General features: G+C 42.3%; 1 protein-coding gene across 1 annotated transcript; it reads right to left on the reverse strand.

Annotated features, from left to right (window-relative positions):
* Positions 1-1,443: 1,443 nt before the first annotated feature.
* Positions 1,444-23,296, reverse strand: polr3b (polymerase (RNA) III (DNA directed) polypeptide B). The gene is made up of 28 exons (XM_084555861.1): positions 22,673-23,296; positions 22,303-22,335; positions 21,311-21,367; positions 21,164-21,228; positions 20,337-20,412; positions 19,805-19,905; positions 19,505-19,596; positions 19,290-19,407; positions 18,985-19,093; positions 18,156-18,278; positions 15,428-15,544; positions 15,206-15,340; positions 13,938-14,099; positions 13,375-13,575; positions 12,315-12,477; positions 11,340-11,493; positions 11,147-11,221; positions 10,861-10,959; positions 9,985-10,112; positions 8,772-8,981; positions 8,464-8,622; positions 7,122-7,239; positions 6,861-7,003; positions 4,630-4,733; positions 3,346-3,512; positions 2,603-2,716; positions 2,336-2,509; positions 1,444-2,202 (listed from the first exon to the last, which is right to left on the reverse strand). Exons 1-28 carry the CDS (start codon positions 22,742-22,744, stop codon positions 2,073-2,075), a joined length of 3,399 nt encoding a protein of 1,132 aa, XP_084411987.1. The 5' UTR covers positions 22,745-23,296; the 3' UTR covers positions 1,444-2,072.
* Positions 23,297-23,420: the final 124 nt, after the last annotated feature.

The following is a 23,420-nucleotide window of genomic DNA, read 5'->3' on the forward strand; positions in this document are numbered from 1 at the left end:
ACCTTATTTTTGGTGTGCCTCTGAGAAGAGGGAACGGTCACAAAGGGGGGGAAGTAAAAGTGCAAAGCCCGAGGCTGGGAGGGCTCTGATGGAGTGCCTGAGAGCTGGAGAAGGGAAAGCTGTGATTAGAATATGAATGGAACCGCAGGAGAGGGGGAGAGGAGAGGGGAAAGAAGAGGGGAGAGGAGAAAGGCGGATTATGGCTGAATTACTCACCACACCACGGACAGCAAAGGAGGACTTTCTCTTCCAGTGCGCAGGCGTGGGCACCGCTGGTGATACTCACCAACACGCAGCGTGCGGGGCACCTGTGAGCAAGGGCGGGACGGGGCGGCAGCTACATCACATGTGCACAAGGTCAGACTTTGTTAGAAGGGGCATGAGCTTCTTCAGACTCATACAGGAATAATAATAATAAAAAAAAAGCTGCTGGAATAAGTGAAAGGTCAAAACAAACATCATTTTTCATGCATTCAAAAAAAAAAAAAACCTTAAAATCTACAATTACACATTAACGACTCATGACACAAAGCCGTGACCTCAACGCAGGATCTAATTAATTTCAGTCTAATAATAAGAAGAAGGTGGACCGGTGTTTTTTCCTCTTATCTGCTTATTAGAAGCTCATAAAATAGGACAGGTGCAGCCACCAAAAGAGCCTCTTCCATGCTTCCCATTCTCGCACACTCTGCCCGCACAATCGGATGTGTTCTGCCTTTGTTTGGTGAAAAGGCCCCAATTGAGTTGTGTGTGTATGCGCGAGTGGGGGGTATGGTTACGCTACATACAGCGACATGTTGGTGGCATTAAGGCTTTGCTTCCAAAGAGGAAACCTCACGACTCAAAGCAGCTCTCTTCACTGCTGATATAACAACGAGGCCGACGACCTGCGCACGTTTCGGCCTCGTCACCGAACGCCGCTGCGTCGAGCGTCCAGCTGTCTGCACTCGTCACGTGAAATTTAAATGCAAGCGGTCGTCTTCTCTCTAATGAGACACGCAAATCAACTCAGAATGTAAAAACTGGAGCTTTTCTAACCAGCAAGTGTCTTTTTGATGTTATTAAATCAATCTGGGGTGTCAGTTAAATAAAGGGGTGGGTGATAATTAAGTATTTATTTTCAGGATGTGATATTAAATATAACTGATTAATCATTTTGAGACACTTTTTAGAGTTCAAGCTTCTAAAATGTGAATTTAAAACTGAATATTTTGATCAGATAAAACAAAAAGACGACAACATTGTTAAATATTTTACCTTATAAGAGTAATGTTTCATCCAATAATCAGAAAAATAAAGAAAAATCAGTGACTGACATCAGTTTGAGTTTTGTCGTATAATATGTGGCAGCAGAATAAACTGTTCATTGTTTATTATCTATCTATCTATAATAATACACTTATTTTCTCTCATCTTAATACTGTGAGAAGGATTTTGAGCATCTCTCTCACTCTCTTTAGATTTTCTTGCTGATAAAAACTAAATTATTACCTTCCGTTTGTCTTATGTGGTAGAATTTAAAACAAATCGCTGCTGTCAAATATCAGATTTTGAGATTTTGGAGCTTTCTAAGGAGTACATGAATGCACCATGAGTCAGTTTGTACTTCAGCTGCTTTACCCGACAAGCATTGCTCTTTAAATAACACCTTTTGTTATTTTAACAAATGTAGATCGAGAGGACGTAAAAAAAATTTTTTTTAAATCCTATTTTTAATCTTTTAATCATATAAAACCAGTGCTCGTATTTACAGGTGCAGCTACTTTTCATTATGTGTTATTAATGATCAAAGTGAGCATCCGTTTTAATATCTGTAATTAATTACAACAGACAGCAGCTGAATACAAAATGATGGTTTTGTGTTTATTATGTACACATACAAAAAGAATAGTGGTGAGAAAGTATCAACAAAGATGACCAACAGGAAAAACATGTCCTATGTTGAGAACATCAACCAAAATGTCCTGTTTCTCTCCCTTAAAGCTCAAACTAAATGTTTTCCACATTCATTAACTTAGATATCTCTGACTCTGAACCTTTTCACTCACACACTGATTCTGTCCCTGTCCTGTTCACTCGTTGTAGCGCGACAGTTTGAGTCGAGGGATGATGTTCATGGACTGCAGCTCCTGGAACAGCAGCTTACAGGCGTACGGGATCCGCAGCGAGGAAACGTGGCAGGACGACTTACAGTAGTGACACCTGTAACACAGAAACAGACGTATTAATGACCACCGGGGCCATGCTCTGATGTTCAGAGTTCATACTTTTGATTAGCATCCATAAAAAAACTGATGACCAGAAGCACCACTTTCAGATCAGCTGCTTAACTCACCACCCAGAGTATCCTAACAGGCCACACTGATTACACACGTCCACCTCGAAGGCATCACTGGAGATCATGAGGCGCTCCAGGAGCAACATGCTCGCTCCGTAGCCGATCAGACAGTCACGCTCCATCTCGCCCAGACGCAGACCTCCGTCTCTTGAGCGGCCCTCCGTGGGCTGCCTGTCAGCGGGAAATAAAGAGAAGATTAGATTTACAGTAATAGTTGTAGTCACTCTGTCCGAGAAGTTGAGTTTAGAAACTATTTCATGTTACCTGGTGAGAACGGCTCTGGGGCCACGGGCTCTGGCGTGCATCTTGTCAAGAACCATGTGCTTCAGCTTCTGATAATACACTGGTCCAAAGTAGATGTACGCCTCCAGAGGCTCTCTGAGGACAATACAGAAGTCAAAGCATCTATAAATATCTAATGAACAATACAATATAAATATTTTAATCAGGTACCCTCTAAGATGCAGAAAATAATTTATCATAATAAAAAAGGCACAGATAATAATATAGACTTTAAGAGAAGCTGCACTACTGAGCTGTGGCTGCTTTAAAAACGTCATCATGGTGCGTTCAGGCGTCTCTGGGATGTTGGACATCCTACATTCAATATATATGGTTGGCAAGATTTTTTTCTGGAACAAGCGATGTTGCATGAACCACAAAAATAGAAAAACAAGCCTGAAATTATCATCTACGCATCAGATCATCAGAAGGTCGTTGGTTGATCACATGATCTTTAAGTATTAAAACAAACACACACACACAAGGCATGAGAAATTAATGAATGTTTACATATGTGCAGCCTGGAGAGACAGGAAATAACAAATTGTGAGAATTTTAAAAGAAATAACTACATCACATGTAATTTGAGAAAAGTGTGGGATGATATTTTCCTTGGTGAAAAAACAAAATGTGGTCAACAGTCATTAAGAAAACAAATCTACAAATGTGAACATTTCACCTATAATGTGACATGTTTCTGAGATGAGACACGATCTTTTTATTACCCCGTGATTCCTGATGTGACGTAGTCTTTGCCCTGGTAGTTGTATCCATAACGGATCAGATCCTCACACACATCCTTCACTTTGCTGCCTCCAAAGGCCGTCCCGTAGTGAAACCGTCCGTCCAAGACTCCCGCCTTCCCAGCCAGCAGCTCGATCAACTTCCCCACCTGATAAAGTCCAGGAAACAGAACAATGTTCATGTTCATAACATAAATCTTTTATGATTTAAATCATCTCCTGGCACCAAATGTTGATATTGTGGGTGAGATTAGATTACACATGTACCCCTCGGGGTCGGGGACAGCAGTCTAAGGATGACTGATTTCAACAATTCCACCGAGGTCGCAGCCAGAGGACCCCTGACCCCATCACATAAAAGGAAACACCTACTCTCATATCACTCTCAGGCCACAGAAACATCCTCCCGAGCCCAACATTGCTGAGACTGTTCCATGGCAACCAGAGCCGGCAAACACACTGGCACTGACAACCTCCGCCGTAAAGATCATTCAGGTTTTTACAGTGTAGGAGACAAAAAAGCAGGCCAGAAACGGGGCCAAGTCTCATGTCATTCACATTCAGCACCATCCTACAGTTCAGATGTACCGAGCATGTTTGATAAAACTTCCACACACACCGCTACAGGCGGCGGCTTCGCTGGCAGCCGTCTCCGCAGCAACAAATATCCGTTTGTTAACAGTAAGATTGCCGCTTAACGGCGTCAATGGACGTGTGCTCTGGAAGCCAATGATAACCCAGAGAGGAGAGGAGCGGGCATAATGAGGGTTTTTGTCTCAGAAGGGCCGACACAAACTTATGAAGAGCGACAGTCAACACGGAGGTGATTCAGACTGAACTCACGGCCAAGAATCACAAATAATGACCGACTACAGGTCCTGGATTTAGCCGTCAGATCAACACCTATTCTCCAAATGTTGCACAGAATATTAGAGCTGAAATGATGAGTCGATTATTAATAAAGCAAGGGCCAATAAATAAATAAATAAATATAATAGCTGCTCACATTTGATAGCTTATCTGAAAAAAGTTTTAGTGCTATCAAATAAAACAAAGTCAAAGGGAGAATTTTTCACTATTTTCTAGATTTAACAGACCAAACAATTAATTCATTTATAAAGGAAGTAATAAATAAAATATCTCTGGGTATTGTTGTGCATATTTTACATTTTCTCAACTAAACAAAATGTTTAGTTGAGAAAATAATCTGCAGATTAATGTGTTGGCCTGTGAGGTATCTCCTTGCACAGCCGTGACAACACGTACCGTCATTCTGGAGGGATATCCGTGAGGGTTCATGATGATATCTGGACAGATGCCTGTGTCACAGAACGGCATGTCCTCCTGAGGGACAATGAGTCCACAAACACCTGAAACACAGAAAAAAACCCCACATTTAAGTAGGGTAACGGTGCTTCTACAGACACGTGAGTGGCAATAAATATAAAAAGTCCTTAAATTTAAGCAGTCATAGACATAAAATCAGATAATTGTCACTTTTCTTGGGTAACTTTTCTGTTTTTTTAACTCTTCTAAACTGAATATCTTTGATTTTGGACAGTCGGTTGGACAAAACATGTAAATCAAAGACATTAAGGCAAAATGTTTCATCTTTAAGTGTAGAAGCTGCGCCGCCATCTTACATTTTCACCATTAAATGATTCGTCCTCTAAACTAAACTGAGCAGTTTGGACTGACTTCTAGTAAAACTGTTTTGTCGTCTGTGTTTGTGCTGGGAGGCTCTGTGTGGACCTCTGCCGGAGCATGACATTTCCATGCTCATGTGGACAGACAGGGTCCTCTTTTGACTCACATGATGTGGGGGACAAGCACCCTGGTAGCCTGGAGTTTAAGTGTGAGCGCAAATGTTTGCCGAGGGGCCGAAGCACTCTTCCCTGGCCAGGGTAAACAGATTGTAGGCCCATTTGCAAATGAAAAAAAAAAGAAAAAAGAAAAAGGAGTGAGGAGAAGGAGAGCAGGAAGTGGAGAAAGGTGCTTAGCTGGACAGGGAGACCAGGATTACACACCCATGACTTTTTAGCTCAACTAAGAGGAAGTGGAGGGGATCAACTGGAGAGGAGAAATTGAATCAGTGCACGTGGGAAAAATTCACTATTAGCCGACCAAGTCGGGAGACGCAGCGCGCCGCGGACTGCTGATGCCTCGTACAGGATGTTGCAACAGGATGTTGACTGGGAACGAGTGCAGAGATTTACTGGAAAGTCATCCAACAGCAGGAAGAAGGTGAAAAGAAAAGGCGAGTGAGGCCGAGCCAGAGGAAAATAAAAAGGGAGAAAGGTTGAATATCAGGGTGAACACAGGATGAAAGAGGAGCGAGAGGAGGAGGAAAGAAGTGGAAAATGTTGGAGAAGTTGAAGGGAAAGAGCCAGAGAGAGAGAGAGAGAGAGAGAGAGGGAGAGGAGAGAGAGAGAGAGAGAGAGACACTAGTCCTAACAACAGACATCCTCGGTGTTGTTTGTTTTGTGTGAAAGTGAATGATAAAAGAGGCATGAAATCAGCAGAGAAAGGCAAGACAACAGCCAGAGTCCAGAGCCCTCCATCACAGCTCATACAGCTCCACAGTGGCGGCCCTGCACAATAGGCCCCCACTACTGACAACCCCTCCACCTCTTCCCCCACCTCCACAGCTGTGTGTGTGTGCGTGCGTGTGTGTGTGTGTGTGACCGGTAAATAATTAACTTATTCTGCTCTGCTGACCAGGACTTATGAGACTAGTCATGAGTAGCAGGGAAATCCATCACTGCAGCCAAATTCACTTCTAATTAAACTATTATATATGTTGATTTAGGATTCGTTTACAGCGTTTGCCAAGAAAATGTGTTTATTCCTAAGACGGATCAAAAATGTTGTTTTTACACGTCTCTAAAGAGACCGAACACCTAACTGTAAGGAGCTCAGATTAAAAAGTATCTGCTGCACATCTGGGGCGTTTCCATCCAGATCTCCTCCGGCTAACCCCACCGTGACCCCTCTCCCTCCGTCACTATCTGAGACAGAAGACATTGTCCCATCCTGAGCTGACCGCCCAGTGCCCACCGTGTTAATGAAGAGAGTAAATTATGCATGGCGCCAGTTAGCTTTTTGATTAAAACATCATACAAGCCCTCTATAGGGGAGGTGCTGCAAAACAATAGAGGTTGTAAACACTTTTTCCCCAGCAGCAGCAGCAGAATACTGCTGGGGTGTAATAAATTTGCATAGTCTGGCACAGGACAAAGAGCCAATTAATTGAAAAGAGCTCTTGAAAGATGAGGACAGGGGGCAGTGACAGAGCAACAGCTACTGGGACTTGACTCAACAAATGCTCCAGCACAGAGACGACCATTTTCTTTTTTTTTTTTTTGTTATGTCTAGTCGTTCACAATCATTAGCAACAGGTTCAATTTGAAGTGGTGCAGTGAACTTTGAAGTGGTGGACATGAATATGACCCTTTGTGTTCTCTGTGCAGGTTTGACAGGTGCGCTGACGTCTGCACCTTTCTGTCCGTGTCGACTGCTGAATTTGTCTCCTATCTCTGGTCTCCTGGTCTGTCTCAGGAGGATCTTGATGAGGAAAGCGTCTTCAGCGTTGGACGAGATCATCACCTTCTCGATGTAAGAGTCTGTCGAGCCCTTATAGCTGCAAACAAGAAGACGGTTACCTGGTTTTCTTTACATGTATAAGAAGCCGAACAATTACGTCTAGGTGGCACAAGCTGAGGTCACAGTGGGTGGGTGTGGTGTTGAAATACACTCACCTGATGGGCACATCTCTGTACTGGGGCTGGCCTGGCTGGGTACTGCCCTCCAGTGGTGTCTGGGTGACAGTTGGCATAGATTTGTTCACCAACACCTGCTTGTTCTCCACCCTCTCACCTGAGCCATAGAAGATACATCAAACTGTCATCAAATGTCCATTAGATGCTTTATTTACATGTGGTGTCTTGCATTTTTTTTTCCTAATCTGGATTATATCCTGAACAAAGATCAGGAACAGACGTGTGTCTCTATTTTTTGTTTTTATTTAAAGGGGAACTACTGTTTTTTACAACCTGTACCTTATTTCTGGCATAAAATACGATTGTTTACTCGCCCATATAACTTTTGTGTAATTTGGAGTTGTTCGTCAGATATTTACATCTGCGTATATCCATATAGTGGGAGTGATTGGGGCCCCGAAACAGAGCCTCTAAATAATGCATTATCTGCCACGAAACCCGTTCATTTCACCAATATTTTGTTTTTGTACACAACTGCTATTCCCCGTTGAGTCTGGAGTTACCTGTTATCATCATCCAGGGTCTGTAGATTGGCCTACAGACCCTGGATGATGTCTTCTAACCTGGATGATGCTTGCTTACCTGTAATTTGCTATTTTTTTGCAACATGGCTGAATATTTTTCCGATTCTGAGGTTGTGGACGAACCATAGCAGTAGCAGATTACAAGTATACAAGTAAACAAGCTTGGATATCTCCCGAAGGACTACAAATTACACAAAAGTTATATTGGTGAGTAAACGATATTTTATGCCAGAAATAAGGTCCAGGTTGTAAAAAACAGTAGTTCCCCTTTAACTCTCTCACAGCTAGTTTTTAAAGCAGTCCAGGTACAATGACCAGGATTTCATACTATCTAGCTCTCAAAGCATGTAAAATGTGCTGAGTGACTCTGCACCGTGGTACTGTTTAGTTGGATGTCAACACAAAACAGAGTCATGATAAAGATGGCTCCTTCCATTTCATGTAAATCTATGACTCTTAAGTTAAACAAGTGGTCATAAACTCAATCTATCTCCAGGATGCAATCACAACATTGACTATAAAATGTATTCCTCTGAGCCTCTTTTTAAATCCAATCCTCTTTACCCCTGAGTGAGCATCAAGTTTCACCAGGAACTACATAACATTAGATAAGGTATCCATTCATGAGTCCTTAAATGTCTGCAGACCGGAGTAACAATGATTGTTTAGAGACACATCAGTGAAAAGTAAATCCTGTGAATTATTTATGATATAATCAGTCACCTCTATTGGCGCTTTAGAGTGTGGTGAGGAGCAGCAAAGCATGCTGGGCCTCCTCCAGTCCTGCTGCTACTCACCTGGGGAGCAGATACCATCAGCATCCAGGATGCTGTGCCTCCAGATGGGTTTTCGTGTGGCGGCATCCAGCATGGGCCCCATCACCTTGTCAAAGGTCTGGTTGGTGTAACGCCGCAGTGTGCACTTGGCATTTTTATAGACGAGGCACCGTCCAAATCCTGGATGGAAACATATTCAAGTTCAGACACTTCTCTCCGCTGCCCGGACTGGTTGCTGATACACTTGATAACACGTTGTCTTAAACTAAAACTAACACAGACAGAAATCTATTAAAGCAGAGACACACGCTGAATTTTGAGAACAGCACCTCTGTCGAGCGATGCTTTGTTGAGGACCAGAGCGTCCTCAATGTCGTAGCCGCTGTAGCTCATCACGGCCACGGTGGCGTTCTGACCGGCCGGCAGCTTCTCAAAGTCAATCAGCTCGATGGTTTTAGTTTTGACCATCGGCCTCTGAGGATATGCCAGCAGGTACATCAGCGTGTCAATGCGGTTCCTCTGGTTGTAGCCGATGGTTCCTGGAGAGATGAAACAAGCAGAAACTTCAGACTCCTGGAGTGTTTAGTTTAATAAAAGAACAGTTTTCAGGATGTTTAAAGCTTGTTTGATTTATCATCCTGTCTGGATGCACCGTCTCAAAGCAGTGCAGGAACGAGGCGAGTTATGGCATAAAGCCTGGCCTCCCTGGAAGCCTTGACATTTGTCAGATGCTATTACTTGACAATCAGGCTACAAGCACAGAGTCTGTGATAATAGGCCCGGGCCACACAGCCAGATTAGCACATGTATAGGGCTGTCCACACAAAACAGACAAGGCAGAGGATATTGGGCCAAATATAGTTCCAGTCTGTGTTTTTGTAAAGATAGGGGGAGGGGAAGAGGGGACGGACGGAGGTGAAACGGCGGGGTGGGGGTGATCGCGGCCCTTACGAATGTTAGCAGGGCCGTTTGGGGAAGTTTTGGTTACCAAGGAGCTTTCGGGTGCACACTCTGTGGTCTTTTGCAGCTGAGCACACTGACCCCCTGAGCACAGCCAGAGCAGACACAATGAATTGCTAATGACACTCTGGGTGACTGGCAGGGAAAGGGCCTCCGCACACACAGCACAATGGAGAACCTACGCAAGCGCCCCATGTTTGATGTCCATGCGCATACACACACAGACGCACACACACACACACACACACACACATATAAGACAAACACTCAATCACACATACAAATGTATTCTGACAAGAAGTAGCACAGGAGCAGAGTTTTTTGGGGGGAGACGAACCAGCAGGCTGCTTGTATCGATACCGTTTGTTATTCTAATGGCCTTTTGTATGATTTTAACTCGTGCAAATAAAACTCTGAAGCAGCAGATTTAGGAGGCTTAAGAGCAGTGTTCGTGTGAGATTAAACTACTGTAAGTGTGAAGAGACGTAAGCTCTGCAGCTGTGTGGAGGATGTTTGAGAAAGGATTGGAGATCTTCACAGTTTAACGAGCTGACTGAAGCTACCTGCTCAGCTGAGTCTTACCCATCGCCTGCTTGCCCATAGCGCACTGGTATGTGTTCCTGGGCGACTGGTTGTGGTGGGGGTAGGGAATGAGGCCGGCGCACACTCCAAGCAGCGTGAAGGGCTCGATCTCCAAGTGTGTTGTCTCTCTAAAGAAACAAAATGTAAAAGAAAAAGTGACATAAATCAGGAGGATCTTTTCCCGTAGTTTAAAGGGGAACTACTGTTTTTTACAACCTGGACCTTATCTCTAAAAGGTAAAATACGATCGTTTGCTCACCCATATAACTTTTGTGTATTTATAGTCAGTCGGTAGATATTTAGATCTGCGTATATCCATATAGTGGGAGTGATTGGGGCACCGGAACGCAGCCTCTAAATAATGGATTATCTGCCGTGAAACTTCTTCATTTCACCAATATTTTGTTATTGTACGCTAGTGCTATTCCCCGTTGAGTCCGGAGTAACCTGTTATCATCATCATGATGTCTTCTGACATGGACGATGTCATCTCTGAGCGCCGCGTGCACCCTTAACGGTCGGCTGTAATTTGCTACTGCTATGGTTCGTCCACAACCTCAAAATTTGGAAAAATATTCAGCCATGTTGCAAAGAACTAGCAGTAGAAAATTACAAGTAAACAAGCTGACCATCGCGGGTGCGCGAATATTGGTGAAACGAACGAGTTTCGTGGCAGATAATGTGTTATTTAAAGGCTGCGGTCCGGTGCCCCAGTCACTCCAACTATATGGATATAAACTGATCTAAACATCTCCCGATTGACTACAAATTACACAAAAGCTATATGGGTGAGTAAACGATCGTATTTTATGCCAGAAATAAGGTCCAGGTTGTAAAAAACAGTAGTTCCCCTTTAATGTCGGCTGAATCGCTCACTTGTTAATCATGTGTTCATAAAGGGCGATCTGACAGTCGTTCTCCTCATTGACGTCCAGATACTCCACCAGGCCTTCGTGCAGGAAATCCTCAAAGGTTCTGGAGTCAGAAATAATCAAATCAGATGATTCTGAAGATCCTACATCTTATCTGACCACAACAAAAAAGACTAAAAATAATGAATTAATGAGTTTTCTTGTGTTTTTTTGGCTGAGGTTGGATTTCCTGTTTGGTCGTCTCTGTGCATAAAAAGGCAGAAATAAAATATGTAGACTCTCGGCCTCACCTGTAGCCCTGAGACAAATCTTCAATGTGTTTGTTTTTCACCATCGGTACCCCCTTCTTCACTATGATGTACGGCCTGTACAACACAACCAAAAAGCAGAGCAGTGTTAAACGACAGAGGCATCTCTGTGTTTTTTCCTTAACCATTAAGACAGAAACCTGAACCACAAGGTGTTTTTTTTAGTCCTCCCTACCTGCAGAGGCGTCCTCCATCAGACGAGATGTAGACGCAGCGGTCGGTCATGTTGGTGGAGATCGACACAAACTCGTTGATGAAGCCCGCCCTGCGCATCAGCCTGAAAGTGCTGACCAGCTTATGGTGGTCTCGAATCACACCGAGGATGTTACCTGTGGACGTAACACAGACAGACTGGTGGAACTACGCTGCAGCAACTCATGATTGTAATTTACATTTATGTCAGTTATTTCCTTTATTAATCAACTTGCATCACAACGTAAGACAACACCTACAGCTAAACTCATCAAATAGTCTGTTTACTATCCTGTACATTTGAACATTTTAAGAATTTGTGGCATTTTTGTTTGAGCGAGCAAAATCACAGCTGATTTTTTTACTCAAACACTCACATGCATAAACTCCAAATGGGAAGAAAGAGGCGGTTTAGAAGCACAGCAGCGTACTCTGAACCTGGACGACTGGAGAAAGCTGAGCTCAAACTGCCTGCAGGGGTTTGTTCATATCAAGGCTGACAGACAAATGACTGGAGAACAGAGGAGACACTGTGCTCTGCCTCTGTGTGAGGGCACATGTGCACTGAACACACTCTGAAGGGCTTTGACACCTGCTGCTAGCAACTAATTAAAAGCTATGGCAGCTAATATAATTTGACAGTTATCAGTGGCGAGACAAACATATACAGTAATTAAGGGCCCGAGTTGTGACTCAAGAATAATACCTACTGCTGCCGTGAAATTAACGACTTATCAGCGCCCCTGCAAAATACAAAATTACCTTCTGTAAACTAAACAGAATATTTTGCCCTTCATGTTCATAAGCAATGCATTCAAAACACGGAGGATTAGAGTTTCTTTTCAAGTGATCTAAAGCAGCAGCATCCACTGTTAATTGTCTCTCTCTCTCTGGTTATTTATTTATTTATTTATTTATTTATTTATTTATTAGCTCGAATGGTGCGGAGGAGTTTTACCATTGAGGAAGACAAGGAAGACGCTCGGGTAGGAGAGCTCCTCTCCACACAGCAGGTTGACGTCCTCTACCCCGAGGTTGAAGGCCAGTTTGATGATGGGGCCGTCCTCCATGTCGGTGGTGATGTGCGTCATCAGAGCCAAGTTCTTTACCAGACCGCAGGCCTACGAACGCACACATATATGTAGTCTGATATTATCCACATGGAAACACAAAGGAACACATACTTTGTGAAAACCAAAACCATATCGGTTTGTCCAAGAGCTTTGATGCGATAACAAGTTTAGCTTTAGGGGGTCTCCTGTTCATAACTTCCCCTTGTTTCTTTTGACTGGACACTTTAACCAAGACAGGAGTGAAATGACATCAGATCTTCTTCAATGTGAACATTTAATGGATTTTAATGAATGCAAATAACTAAATTTAGTATTTGCTCACTTCTCACGCTTTCTTCTTTTTATTTTCCGCGAGAAAACTGTGATTCTATGAAATCTGATCAAACTTTAAACACATTAAACGAGACGTTGAAGAGAACAAAATGCCACGAGATCTGTATTTTTCAGCACATATGTAAATTTACAACATATGAAGACGTTAAAAGTTGTTATCTAACAAAAAATTATGTGTTTTTAGAAGTTTCCAGTGAACATATTCGAACACATTCACAGCATTGTACATCTGGTTACACTCATTGGAAGGCCAGGTAACACAATATTTAAACCACATTTTATCCTAATTATCAACCATTGTTGCTGGTTCCTGCTTCTCATTCTCAAATATGTAGGTTTGTTCATTGTTTAATATCATTATTGTGTTTCAGTGTGGGCCAGTGTGTTATTTTTTGATGCTTTATAGACTAAATAACTGAACATTTGCTCAAGAAATTAATAATAATCACAGGCTGCTTTACACGTATCATTAACAGCTCTGTTCCATGAATACTTTTAGCTTTTAGATGTGAACCACAGAGAGATGTTTGTGTTCACACAGAGGTGGTCTTTCTTTAACCTCCAGACTGTGTCACCAGCTCAGCTCAGGTGTGGTCGCTGCAGCCCACTCACCTCTCCCTCGGGAGTGTCAGACGGACACAGCATGCCCCACTGGGACGGCTGCAGGGAGCGCGGTCCGCTGACCTTCCTGGTCTTCTCAAACTGGGAGGAGATCCTGGTCATCATGCCGAGAGCCGAAATGTAGGAGAGACGAGACAGGACCTGGGTGACGCCCTGACGGTCCATCTTGAATCTCTTCAGAGACCAGTTCCCCTGTGGACAGAGAAAACCAGACTTTGGTTCATATTTTACTTTACTCTCTGCACTGTAAATTAAAATAAAAAAACATGAATAAATGAGATTTATCCAGTCAAAAAGTTTGTGTCTGCACATGTAAATGAAGCCAATGACATTTAGGATAAGAAAAAGTGAATAAAATATATAATTACTTCTGTGTCTGCTCCAACACAATCAACAGAGACAGAGCTGGCAGAGACTCACTGCTCACAGATTCTTCTGCAGGCCAGATGTTTGTTGGCACAGGGATTTAAACCCGGCTCCACCAGGGGAGAGCGCTGCATGCTTTCTATTCAATTATCTCTTCACATTATTGTCTCTGACTCGCTCACACTCACCGTGGAGATGGCGTTGACCATGCCGTTGGTGATCTGATCCTGCCGCATGTGCTTGACCACATCAAACTGAGCTGCTCTCTGCTTGGGGATGATCTGGTCGGCGATTTTCTTCAGCTCGGAGTTGAACTTTTTAAACAGGTCTTCAAACAGCAGAGACAGGAGCTGAAACAGACGCAGAGAACTTTTGTCAAGTCAAGTCTGCTGAAGAGGAACAATGATTTCACTTTCATGTCTCCTGCAACGACACATCTGTTCGCGTCTCTAATCAGCGCTGAGGTGCGTTTACTGGCGGCTTGAATAACCAGGTGTGGCGGCTTACAAATAAGCCTGACCTGGCCTCCGTCCCGGGTCCCTGTCCTCCTCCGTCGGGCCCACAGGAGGCAACCTCTCTCACAACCCCCACCCACTCTGTGCATTAGCATACATCAAAACAAACAGGCAGCGCTGCTTGAAATTAATAAAGAAATTAAGCTTCCGTTGCGCAGCCAGGCCAATTAGTTGAATGTCAGGGAACCATAATTGGAGAGTGAGGAGATTGCTGGCGTTGTTAGTGTGTAAGCCCCCTATTGAAAGAAGGCTCTGTGTACCCCCACCCCTCCCATCTCCTGCTCCTTATACAGAGCAGGTTGGGGGGGAAATTAAAGGCCTTAAGACAGCAGTAATTACATTATCAGAGCCGGGCCCTGCGGATTAGCTCAATCGCTCCAGTCAAGGCAGCATTTCTATTGTCACGGTGCTGAAAAATCCCCATGCTTCCACAGCCTCAGGATTTTGGTGCCACCGCATATCTCTCTCCTGACAAAGCCAGGCTGAACTACAAGGGGGGAGGAGGGAGGAAAACAAAACAGGGAAAAACAAAGCTGAGGGAAAATAATGAGAGTCTTATTAAAAGAAGGTGGCAGGAACAAAGATGCAGGTGAGAGATCAGGGCTGGAGCCGCCGCTGTCCGCCGGAGCAGCGCTGTGATCCATTCACTCTGAGGCATGAGAGCGCTATTGGTGTATTTCTGGATATTATTATTACTCGTGTTTTTGTTTTGCAGTGGCTCTGTGAGTAAAGAAAAGGCAATAAACACCTTTCAGGTAACAGAAATGAATTAAAAGAATGACCAGCCAGTTCACTAGGGGGTCTGTAATGTCAGATCTGAACTCAGGCTCATTCAGTTTCCTGTTGATCAGCAAACATGACGTTTTTGTCTCGTAATATAAAAGCATCCCAATAGAGGATTAAATAAAGACAATTAAACCACATGGTGTGTTGAGGTTTACCTGTCCGGCCAACTCCAGACGTTTGTTGCCATAGTAATCTCTGTCGTCCACCTTGTTGTCCCCCTGAGCCAGGATCACCCTCCGAACCATCACAGCCAGGTAAATACACTTGGCTCGAAAGTTAAACTCTTTTACCTGAAGATAAGATATTAAATGTTTTTTTTTAGTAGAAACTGGGAATGTACGAGTTATTATAATGAGAATAATTGTGTGTTTACATACAGGCACGTGTGTGAGGATTAGAGATGCTAACAGCTCCCTGGCTTCCTCCATCTTGGTCTTCTTGGGGCCTCCCCACATGCGCTGTCTCCGCACTTTATTCCCAAGAAACCTCAGAGCCTGAAACACAGAGCAGCAAACACAGCAGACGTCAGCAGTGGAGCAAAGTTATCGTTTAAAACATATAAATAAGAGGCGCCCCCCAAATTGCATTTCCTCATCCACCAAGTTTTTAGAGAGCCCACTGTAGAGCATTTTATCTTCTCCGTCTTGATACAGCCTGATGTGTTTCCTCGATCCAACTCTTAAATTTAGGGTTTGAAGTACGTTTCCACTTCATAATAATCACACATCACGTTACAAATGTAAAAGAGAAAAGACATAGCAGACAACAGAACCGAAGCAGCTACTACCACGATAGCCGAAATGTCTTCCAGAGACTTCAGACAAGTCCTTATTTTAAACCTACCATTACCTGGACGACTGACAATCCTCAAAGACATCGGCAAGAACAACAAACGTCTCCAGACTGGGTTTGAATAAAGAATATTTTAGTCCAGTAATCTGATAACCAGGCAAAACACAAAGACAATCAACGCATGTAAACTGTTAAATCTGAAATCAGATTCAGCTCTGTGCCGAAAAAAGTGATTATTAATCATGTTCTCTGAGTCTGAACAGACATTTGATGAAAACACACTGTATTTAATTATTATATTTTGGGAGCCAGTTGTCTGTATTTGATGCCGGCAGCTGAAAAGTGAAGGACAATGAGGAAAAAGAGGGTGAAGGATGTTTCACAAAGGTCCCGGAGTCAAACTTTTAACAGTTTTCAATAATTATTAGTGCAGACAAAGTGAATCCATCCTGGTTGACACGTAACTAACCACTTAAAGACATCTGGCCTTAGATGCTAAAGAGTAAAACGAGCATGTGCAGAAAAAACAACACACGTATCAGGCTTGTGGTCAGTCAAGTGAATCACAAAGAGCATAATACGCACACACAGTCACACACACCTGAGTCAGTGTTCAACTGGAGCCCTCAACGCAACTATAGAAAAGGTCAAAGGTTAATGAGGACAAAGACTTTCTCCAGGACCACCCACCCTTCCCCTCCACGGTGCATAAAGTATATAAAAATATATAGTTTAATGGCAGCTGTGTAACAAACATAACCGCTGTGTAATCCAGAGGAATCAAAATAAATTATTTGATGGAATCAGCTGCGTTCAGATTCTGGTGTCTACGTCACAAAAAAAAAAAAAAAAAAAAAAAAGATGACAGTCAAATTTAGTTTAGGCAGATTACTTATCATAATCTGATAACAATGTTTCTTAAGCCTTATCTGCCTTTAATTATATAGATTTAGGCCTCATTGTGCACAATACAATGACCCAGTGAATACCATGAAAAGACATCATGGAGGCTGGCAGACAGAGGAACATGAGAGCAGCGGCGGCCGGTTGCTAGGAAGCAAATATGGCCTCATCAATGCATCAGTGGCTCCTCTAACGACATAATCTTTATGAAAAACAAATTGGCCGATTGCATTCATCTGTAGATGTCAAAGAAAACACGTGGGCCTCCTGAATAACCCGTGGAAAGCGTTACTTAACTGGCCGGTAAGACAAAAGCTTAGTCATCTGATCACAGAGCGACAAAGAAAATACCTTCTGTCAACAGACAGCGGCCGTCTGAACGACCACATCCTGCTCTTCAGAACGACTTAATGGACGCATTAGTGAATCAATACTGTTGTTTAAGGACTTCAAGACGTATTCTCAACGTGTTATCATTAATTATTGATTTTTGTGAATAAGCGGTTATCTAAATCCTAAGAAAATAAACTCTTGAAAGTTTTGTTTTTACAATTTTAAATGTGACTTTGACAACATATGTCGCATCATGATAAGATGATCTGTCACGTATAAACTACGGATGAAGGAGGTTAGCTTAGTTTCCCTTGGAAACAGTAACAAAATCCACCTATAAACTATTGAACACGTCACATCTCGTTTGCAAAATGTGTAAAAAGAAAAAAAAACAAGGAGCAAAAACAACACGGGGCGGTTTTATGGGGCGTTATGTGACTTCCTGAGTCTTGGTGTCACTGTGAGGTTGCCCGGCAACGTGCAGGGACTCCAATTAGCGAGCTGTGGAGGCGCTCGTAGACGGAGTTAAGCTAACCATCAGCTGGCTGTCGCTTCACATTTACTGTACAGACACGAGAGCGGCACCGGTGTCCTCGTCCAGCTTTGCATTTCTGAGGACACTTCCAACACGAGGTGCAAGCAGGAAGGATGGAAACACGAAGCGGTCAAAACTCCAGAAACACTTGTAGTATTATTTGGGGCATCCAGCTCACAACACGTTTCAGCTTTATCAGGGTCATAGATAACCGTAAAGCAAACAAGATTTTAAATAGTGTGTAAACTGTGTGGACAAGCAGTCATAAACATTTACATACATATGTATGAGCCAATGGAGAAAAGTTGAGTTGGACATAGTTGGAGTTTTTTATTTTTCCCTTCTCATTGGATTTATGTTTTTCTTCATTTTAGTTTCAATCATGACATTATTTTTACATCGTCTTTAATAATTCCAGATAAAAGATGATTAAATCTCCCACCTGAACATGAGCACAGCTCCTCCGAGACTAATAAACTGACCTGAGAATCTGTATTACTCGATAATAATGATGTTCTGGTGGTCACTGATCACTGACGTACCTGAGTCTGTGTGAAGATCTGGGCTTTCTGACACTCCTCCAGGCTCGGGGCGAAGCTGGCCATGACGTGCTCCTCTGTCCCGATCATCTGCACTATCTCCTGGTCGCTCTCTACACCCATACCCTGCGTGGATGACATGAAAACTGTTTATAATGTGAAGTGAGAAGAGACGCAAAGGTCGAGGGAGAAAACGCGTGCTTTAATGTAAAATTTTTTATTTTATTTTTCTGTTTGTGTAACCGGATAAAGACCTCACGAAGTCAAATATACACAGTAGCTGGATCAAGCCGACGAGACATAAGGTGGTGTGTTTACATGGAGGGTGAGGTGAACTGGGAGTCATAAGGTTGGCTGACATTTGCTTATGGAAATGTGAAGCAGTGGGAACTGATGTGGATGTGAGGTCGCCTCTGCAGCCGCTGCCAAACACACGAGGAACAAGTCACCCAGGACGTACACGAGCACAAGCAAACACAGCGAGCATTGAAACTAGTGTCAGACTGTGTGTAGTGATGATACTTGACGCTCACAAGGTGACGTGTTTGGAGAAGTCTGTCCTCAGAGGGGAAAGAAGTTCATGATACCAGCTGTCCAAGTGACATTTTCATCGTGAGCTCAATCTGACTGAAGCCACTGATTCTGATGTATCTATTATTTATGTCTTCAGAAAAAAAAACCGACAATGAATCAGACCAAGCTACTTAGAAAACAATCGCAGGTTTTGTTTTTCCAAAAACAACACCTAAACTCATATAGTTGTGTCATAGCACCACCTACTGTGCACACAGTGTCACTGATCTGTGTCAGGACTCATCCAAACGTCTTCTACCTTGAATATGATGGCGATGGGAGCGTCCTCCGACAGCGTGTTGTGTCTCAGGTAGAATCGGCCTTGTTTTACAATCATGTTAGTTCTGCTTTTCTTCTCGTGAGTGGAGCTGGAACAAACGGGACAGGAAAACATTTGAATATAAGTAAATGAGGCAAACGGGAAAGGCGAAACTTGTTCGAGATTAATCTGTCTTTCTTGCTGTTGAGACAGTTTCAGGTATTAAGAGGTATTATATTCAGGTATTATAGTCTGATCTAAAATCAGACCGAGCCTCTGGTTTAGTTGAGATGTTGCTACAGCACCTGGTGACCGAGGCTCCGACTGCGCCCTTCCTGTCCTGCTCCACAATGATTCGATTCTTGGACAGCTGTTCTTGGATCAGGATGACTTTCTCCTGACCTTTTACAATGAAATAACCCCCTGTGAACAAAAGGGAAGGGATGAAAGAGGAGAAGAATCAGCAGCAAATCTTACTTCAATCTTATTTTTACTGAACAAAGTGTTGCGACTCACATACCTGGATCCAGAGGACATTCATTGAGTTTTGAAAACTCCATGGGAGTCTTTCCTGTGAGGACACAGTTTGAGCTTCGCAGCATGATTGGCATCCTGACACAAAGAAAAGGTTAAACATATTAATAACAAACAAATAATTACAAATTCAGTAAAATTGTTGATTGTTATTACACGTGAACAAAGTCAGTTTATTAAGGATGGAAACACTTTCTGAAGGATTTTTGCTGGTGAGGTTTTAAACGAGGAGATAAGAGATTTAGTCTCTTGTACATTATGTAATAAACAAAAAATAAACAGATACCTTCCGATAGGTAGTGCATTGCGAATGATTCTCTGGCTGCCACGGGTGTACTCTATGTCCACTGTGATGGGTGCCGAGTAGGTCATGTCTCTGAGACGACACTGTGGAAATAAAAAAAAAACAAAAAAACGATGAGCTGGACTTCAGTAATAATGATCGGAAATGTTATAAAGCTGTTTTAATGTGCAGACAGTGGTTTCTCAACCTTATCATATCATGCTGAAAAACACTGTAAGTGTCTGATTATACATTCAAAAAAAAAACCCCACAAATAATTAATTAACAATGACATTAAACCTCTTACATTTGAGTAACAGCAGTGGTTCTTCTTGTTCGATTATCAAAATTGTTTGCAAATAACTTTCACTCAGCTGAATACGTGTTTAAATAATAAATACAAGGTGCTCTTCTGCCACTGCAAGCAGCTTCAAGTCAAGTGTCTTTTTCTGCGTTTACCTCTGGCATGCATTGAGCCCACGCCACCACCTGTACCAGTTCCCTCTAATAACAAGTTACCACACATGGAGCTCACCTCATGAGGAGACACCGGTCTGGTTACGTTGAAGCTTTCTTCAACATCAGGCATGCCAACGTAGATATTGAGGTATCTGGAAACAAGACGAAACTTAACCTAACTTAACACTTTTCCTATTATGCACCACAATTTTATAGAACAATGTTGTTGCTTTTTAACTTGTGTTGTTGCCATCCTTTGTTTATTTATAATTAATTATAATTATCATTCCGATCCCTTAATGACGTGTGTGTTTATTGTGGTTATACTGTACGGCTACTACCTGGAATAAGAGATTTATATCTGTATCTTCCTATGGTGGCTGAATAAATAGTTAATAATAGAGTGTTAGTAACAACTAGAGATGCACCGGATCCTGATTTTTAGGATCCTGCCGGATACCGGATCCACTGCTTAAGATCCTGCCGGATCCGGAACCGGATCCGGATCCTACTCCGATCATCAGCTTGTACATTATAATGCAGTAAAACAGCGGAGATGTTGAGTACACTTTAACGTTTTTACCTCGAGACAAACTTTGACAGCAAAGCGTGCATATCGCATGACTTGAATCTCCCTCTACCAGTTTAAAGTACTGCCACACAGCACTTTTTCGGCTCCCTGCTTCCATTTCCGACGAGGACTGCTAACACAATGTAGTGGATGGCTTCTCTAAACATTAACCGCGTAATCACGTTCTTCCGGGTCCGGATCCGGTTGCCACGCTAGGTATCCGGCAGTAACCGGACCCCATAAAAACGCCATTATCCGGCCGGATCCGGATCCGGAACCTGGATCCGGTGCATCTCTAGTAACAACTAAAGCACAGTGATGGCTTGACTTACTTCAGGTACCACATGGGATCAGCATCACTCGTGATTTTCTCATTGGCTTTCATAATTTTCTTTATCTGGAAAACAAGACATTAATATTGAAATCCGGCAGCGACTGAACCAGCGACGACAAACACTCACGCTGGGGTCGTGTTTTACCTCCACATTGATGAAATAGTTGAAGGAGTCGATGTGCTGCTTTACCAGACCTTTCACCTGCGAAGCGCACAACAGATCAAACACTGAAGGACGAGTGGAGGTGACACACAGAGAGAAGATGTAGTGTGTGATGTATCATGTGTTGAACTGATCAGCCAATAAAGTAAGTGAAACTAATATTTAGTTTTATAGAGTTTATTTAGTTTTTAATATTTTAATGTCAGGGCATTTGGATTTTAGTCTGCAGGAAAGAACAAGTCATTTGAAGATGTGACAAAATAATTACTTATAGTCAAAAATAATCAACATAAACAATTGACTGATCGCTTTTGAGGCAATACCGGACTGAAGTATAGTTGTAGTATAAAAAAAAAAAAAAAACAGTTTATATGTATACTATATCCAAATACAGATTCTGGATTTACTGATTACAGTATGATTACAGTAATACCACACACCATAGAATATTTTTGTATTTGTTTCCCCACTACAGTTTGTAGCTTACAAATAAAGAAATACACCTACTTGCCAGTTCATTAGGTACACTAAAGAAAACAAATCCATCCTAATATAACTGTCTTGCACTAAATCACTCTCCATGATTGAAACACCGTGTTGAAACACGGTAAGAAAGGTGATCAAGTGGACGATCATTTAGGAGGATGTAGTTTGTGGTGCTGTTAAACTGGAGTAAAAAATAAAACCCAGAAGTGTTTCTATTATTTAGCCCACTGACTAAAATGGCGGTGTCATAATAATAGAAACAAATATAATTAAATAATATACAAACCACAGCCTCCAAAATGAAAACACAGTTGAATCAACGGCTCCCACTAATGCTGAATATCATTACCTTCATGAAGATAAGATTTAGCACAACAATGCTATAGTGGAATGCATAAGTTTTAACTAGTGTACTTAATAAACTGGCCAGTAGTATATTTAAAACTTTTGCGAATATTTAGAGATACACGGCAGGTGTGTTCTGTTACCTTAAGGAAGGCTGGTAATAGTTTCCATTTTTCCTGCAAAGAAAGATAGAAAAAAACATAAAAAAGCAATATAGTTTCTACACAGTTTAATCTACAGATATAATTCAACGCAGAGTTAGGAACATGTTTCTTATCTGCTACTTGACTTCTGCTCTGAATGAATGAATAAATAAATAAATACAACTTTTTTCCACAAATACCAACAATAAAACAACAGAAGCTTAAATATTAGCTGCAGCTTCAGTCCATCTTCGCCTCCACTGTGCATCTAAAGCGGTTTGTTATGTTTAGCTGAGCTATTAGCCTCCATGCTAGCTCCTTCTCTGGACTCGTGGTGTGAAACTTTCTGTCCTTGTTTCTCCAAACTCACCGCTACAGTGTTGACAGGAGCCGCCAGCTCCTGAGGAGTCATGTCACCAAACTCTCCCCCCAACAACTCCATGGCTAACGCTACTGCTCAGCAGCAAACACATAAAACTACTAATACTGTCAGTGTTGATACACGGTGTCGGAAGTGTCTCCAGCGTGCGTCCCTCATCTGCGTTACACCGTAAAACGTCCGTGCGGGCGGAACCAAAGAAAGCGTTCCGTCGTTATTATAAATATGAATCTGGTGTTGAAAATCTAATGAAAACAACTTTTGATGCTTTATCTGCAGTAATTATTAGGTACAGAAAATACAGGTATGTGTGTAGTTTCACAAGAAGAGGTTATAAACGCTGCTACTTAAGTTTATTTTCTTACTTCTGTATTTACCAGTTAAAATAAAGAGGTAGTTCATCTACCAGCCACAAACAAAAACATTTTAATGAAACTGAATGAAACCCTACATATTTTCTGACTTACTCTGGTTTAGTTTGTCCAGGTTTTTGATATTTTAACTGCGTATAGACACCTGATATATTGGGATGGCAGCTAAGATGCACTTGTGTCTCCAGAAACAGATGTAATCATTACGTACAATTAATCCTTTTATTTTTATACATGGGAACATTTTAGGACAATGCACAATAACATAATGTAATGCATCGTTGCCACTTTAACCTTTAAGTATTTCTTCCATATGTGCACAACTAAACGTCACTACAAGTGATTCAAATGTGTTTTACATGTTAGAA

Source organism: Chelon labrosus (assembly GCF_963514085.1).
Source record: "Chelon labrosus genome assembly, chromosome: 11".
Classification (NCBI taxonomy): Eukaryota; Metazoa; Chordata; class Actinopteri; order Mugiliformes; family Mugilidae; genus Chelon; species Chelon labrosus.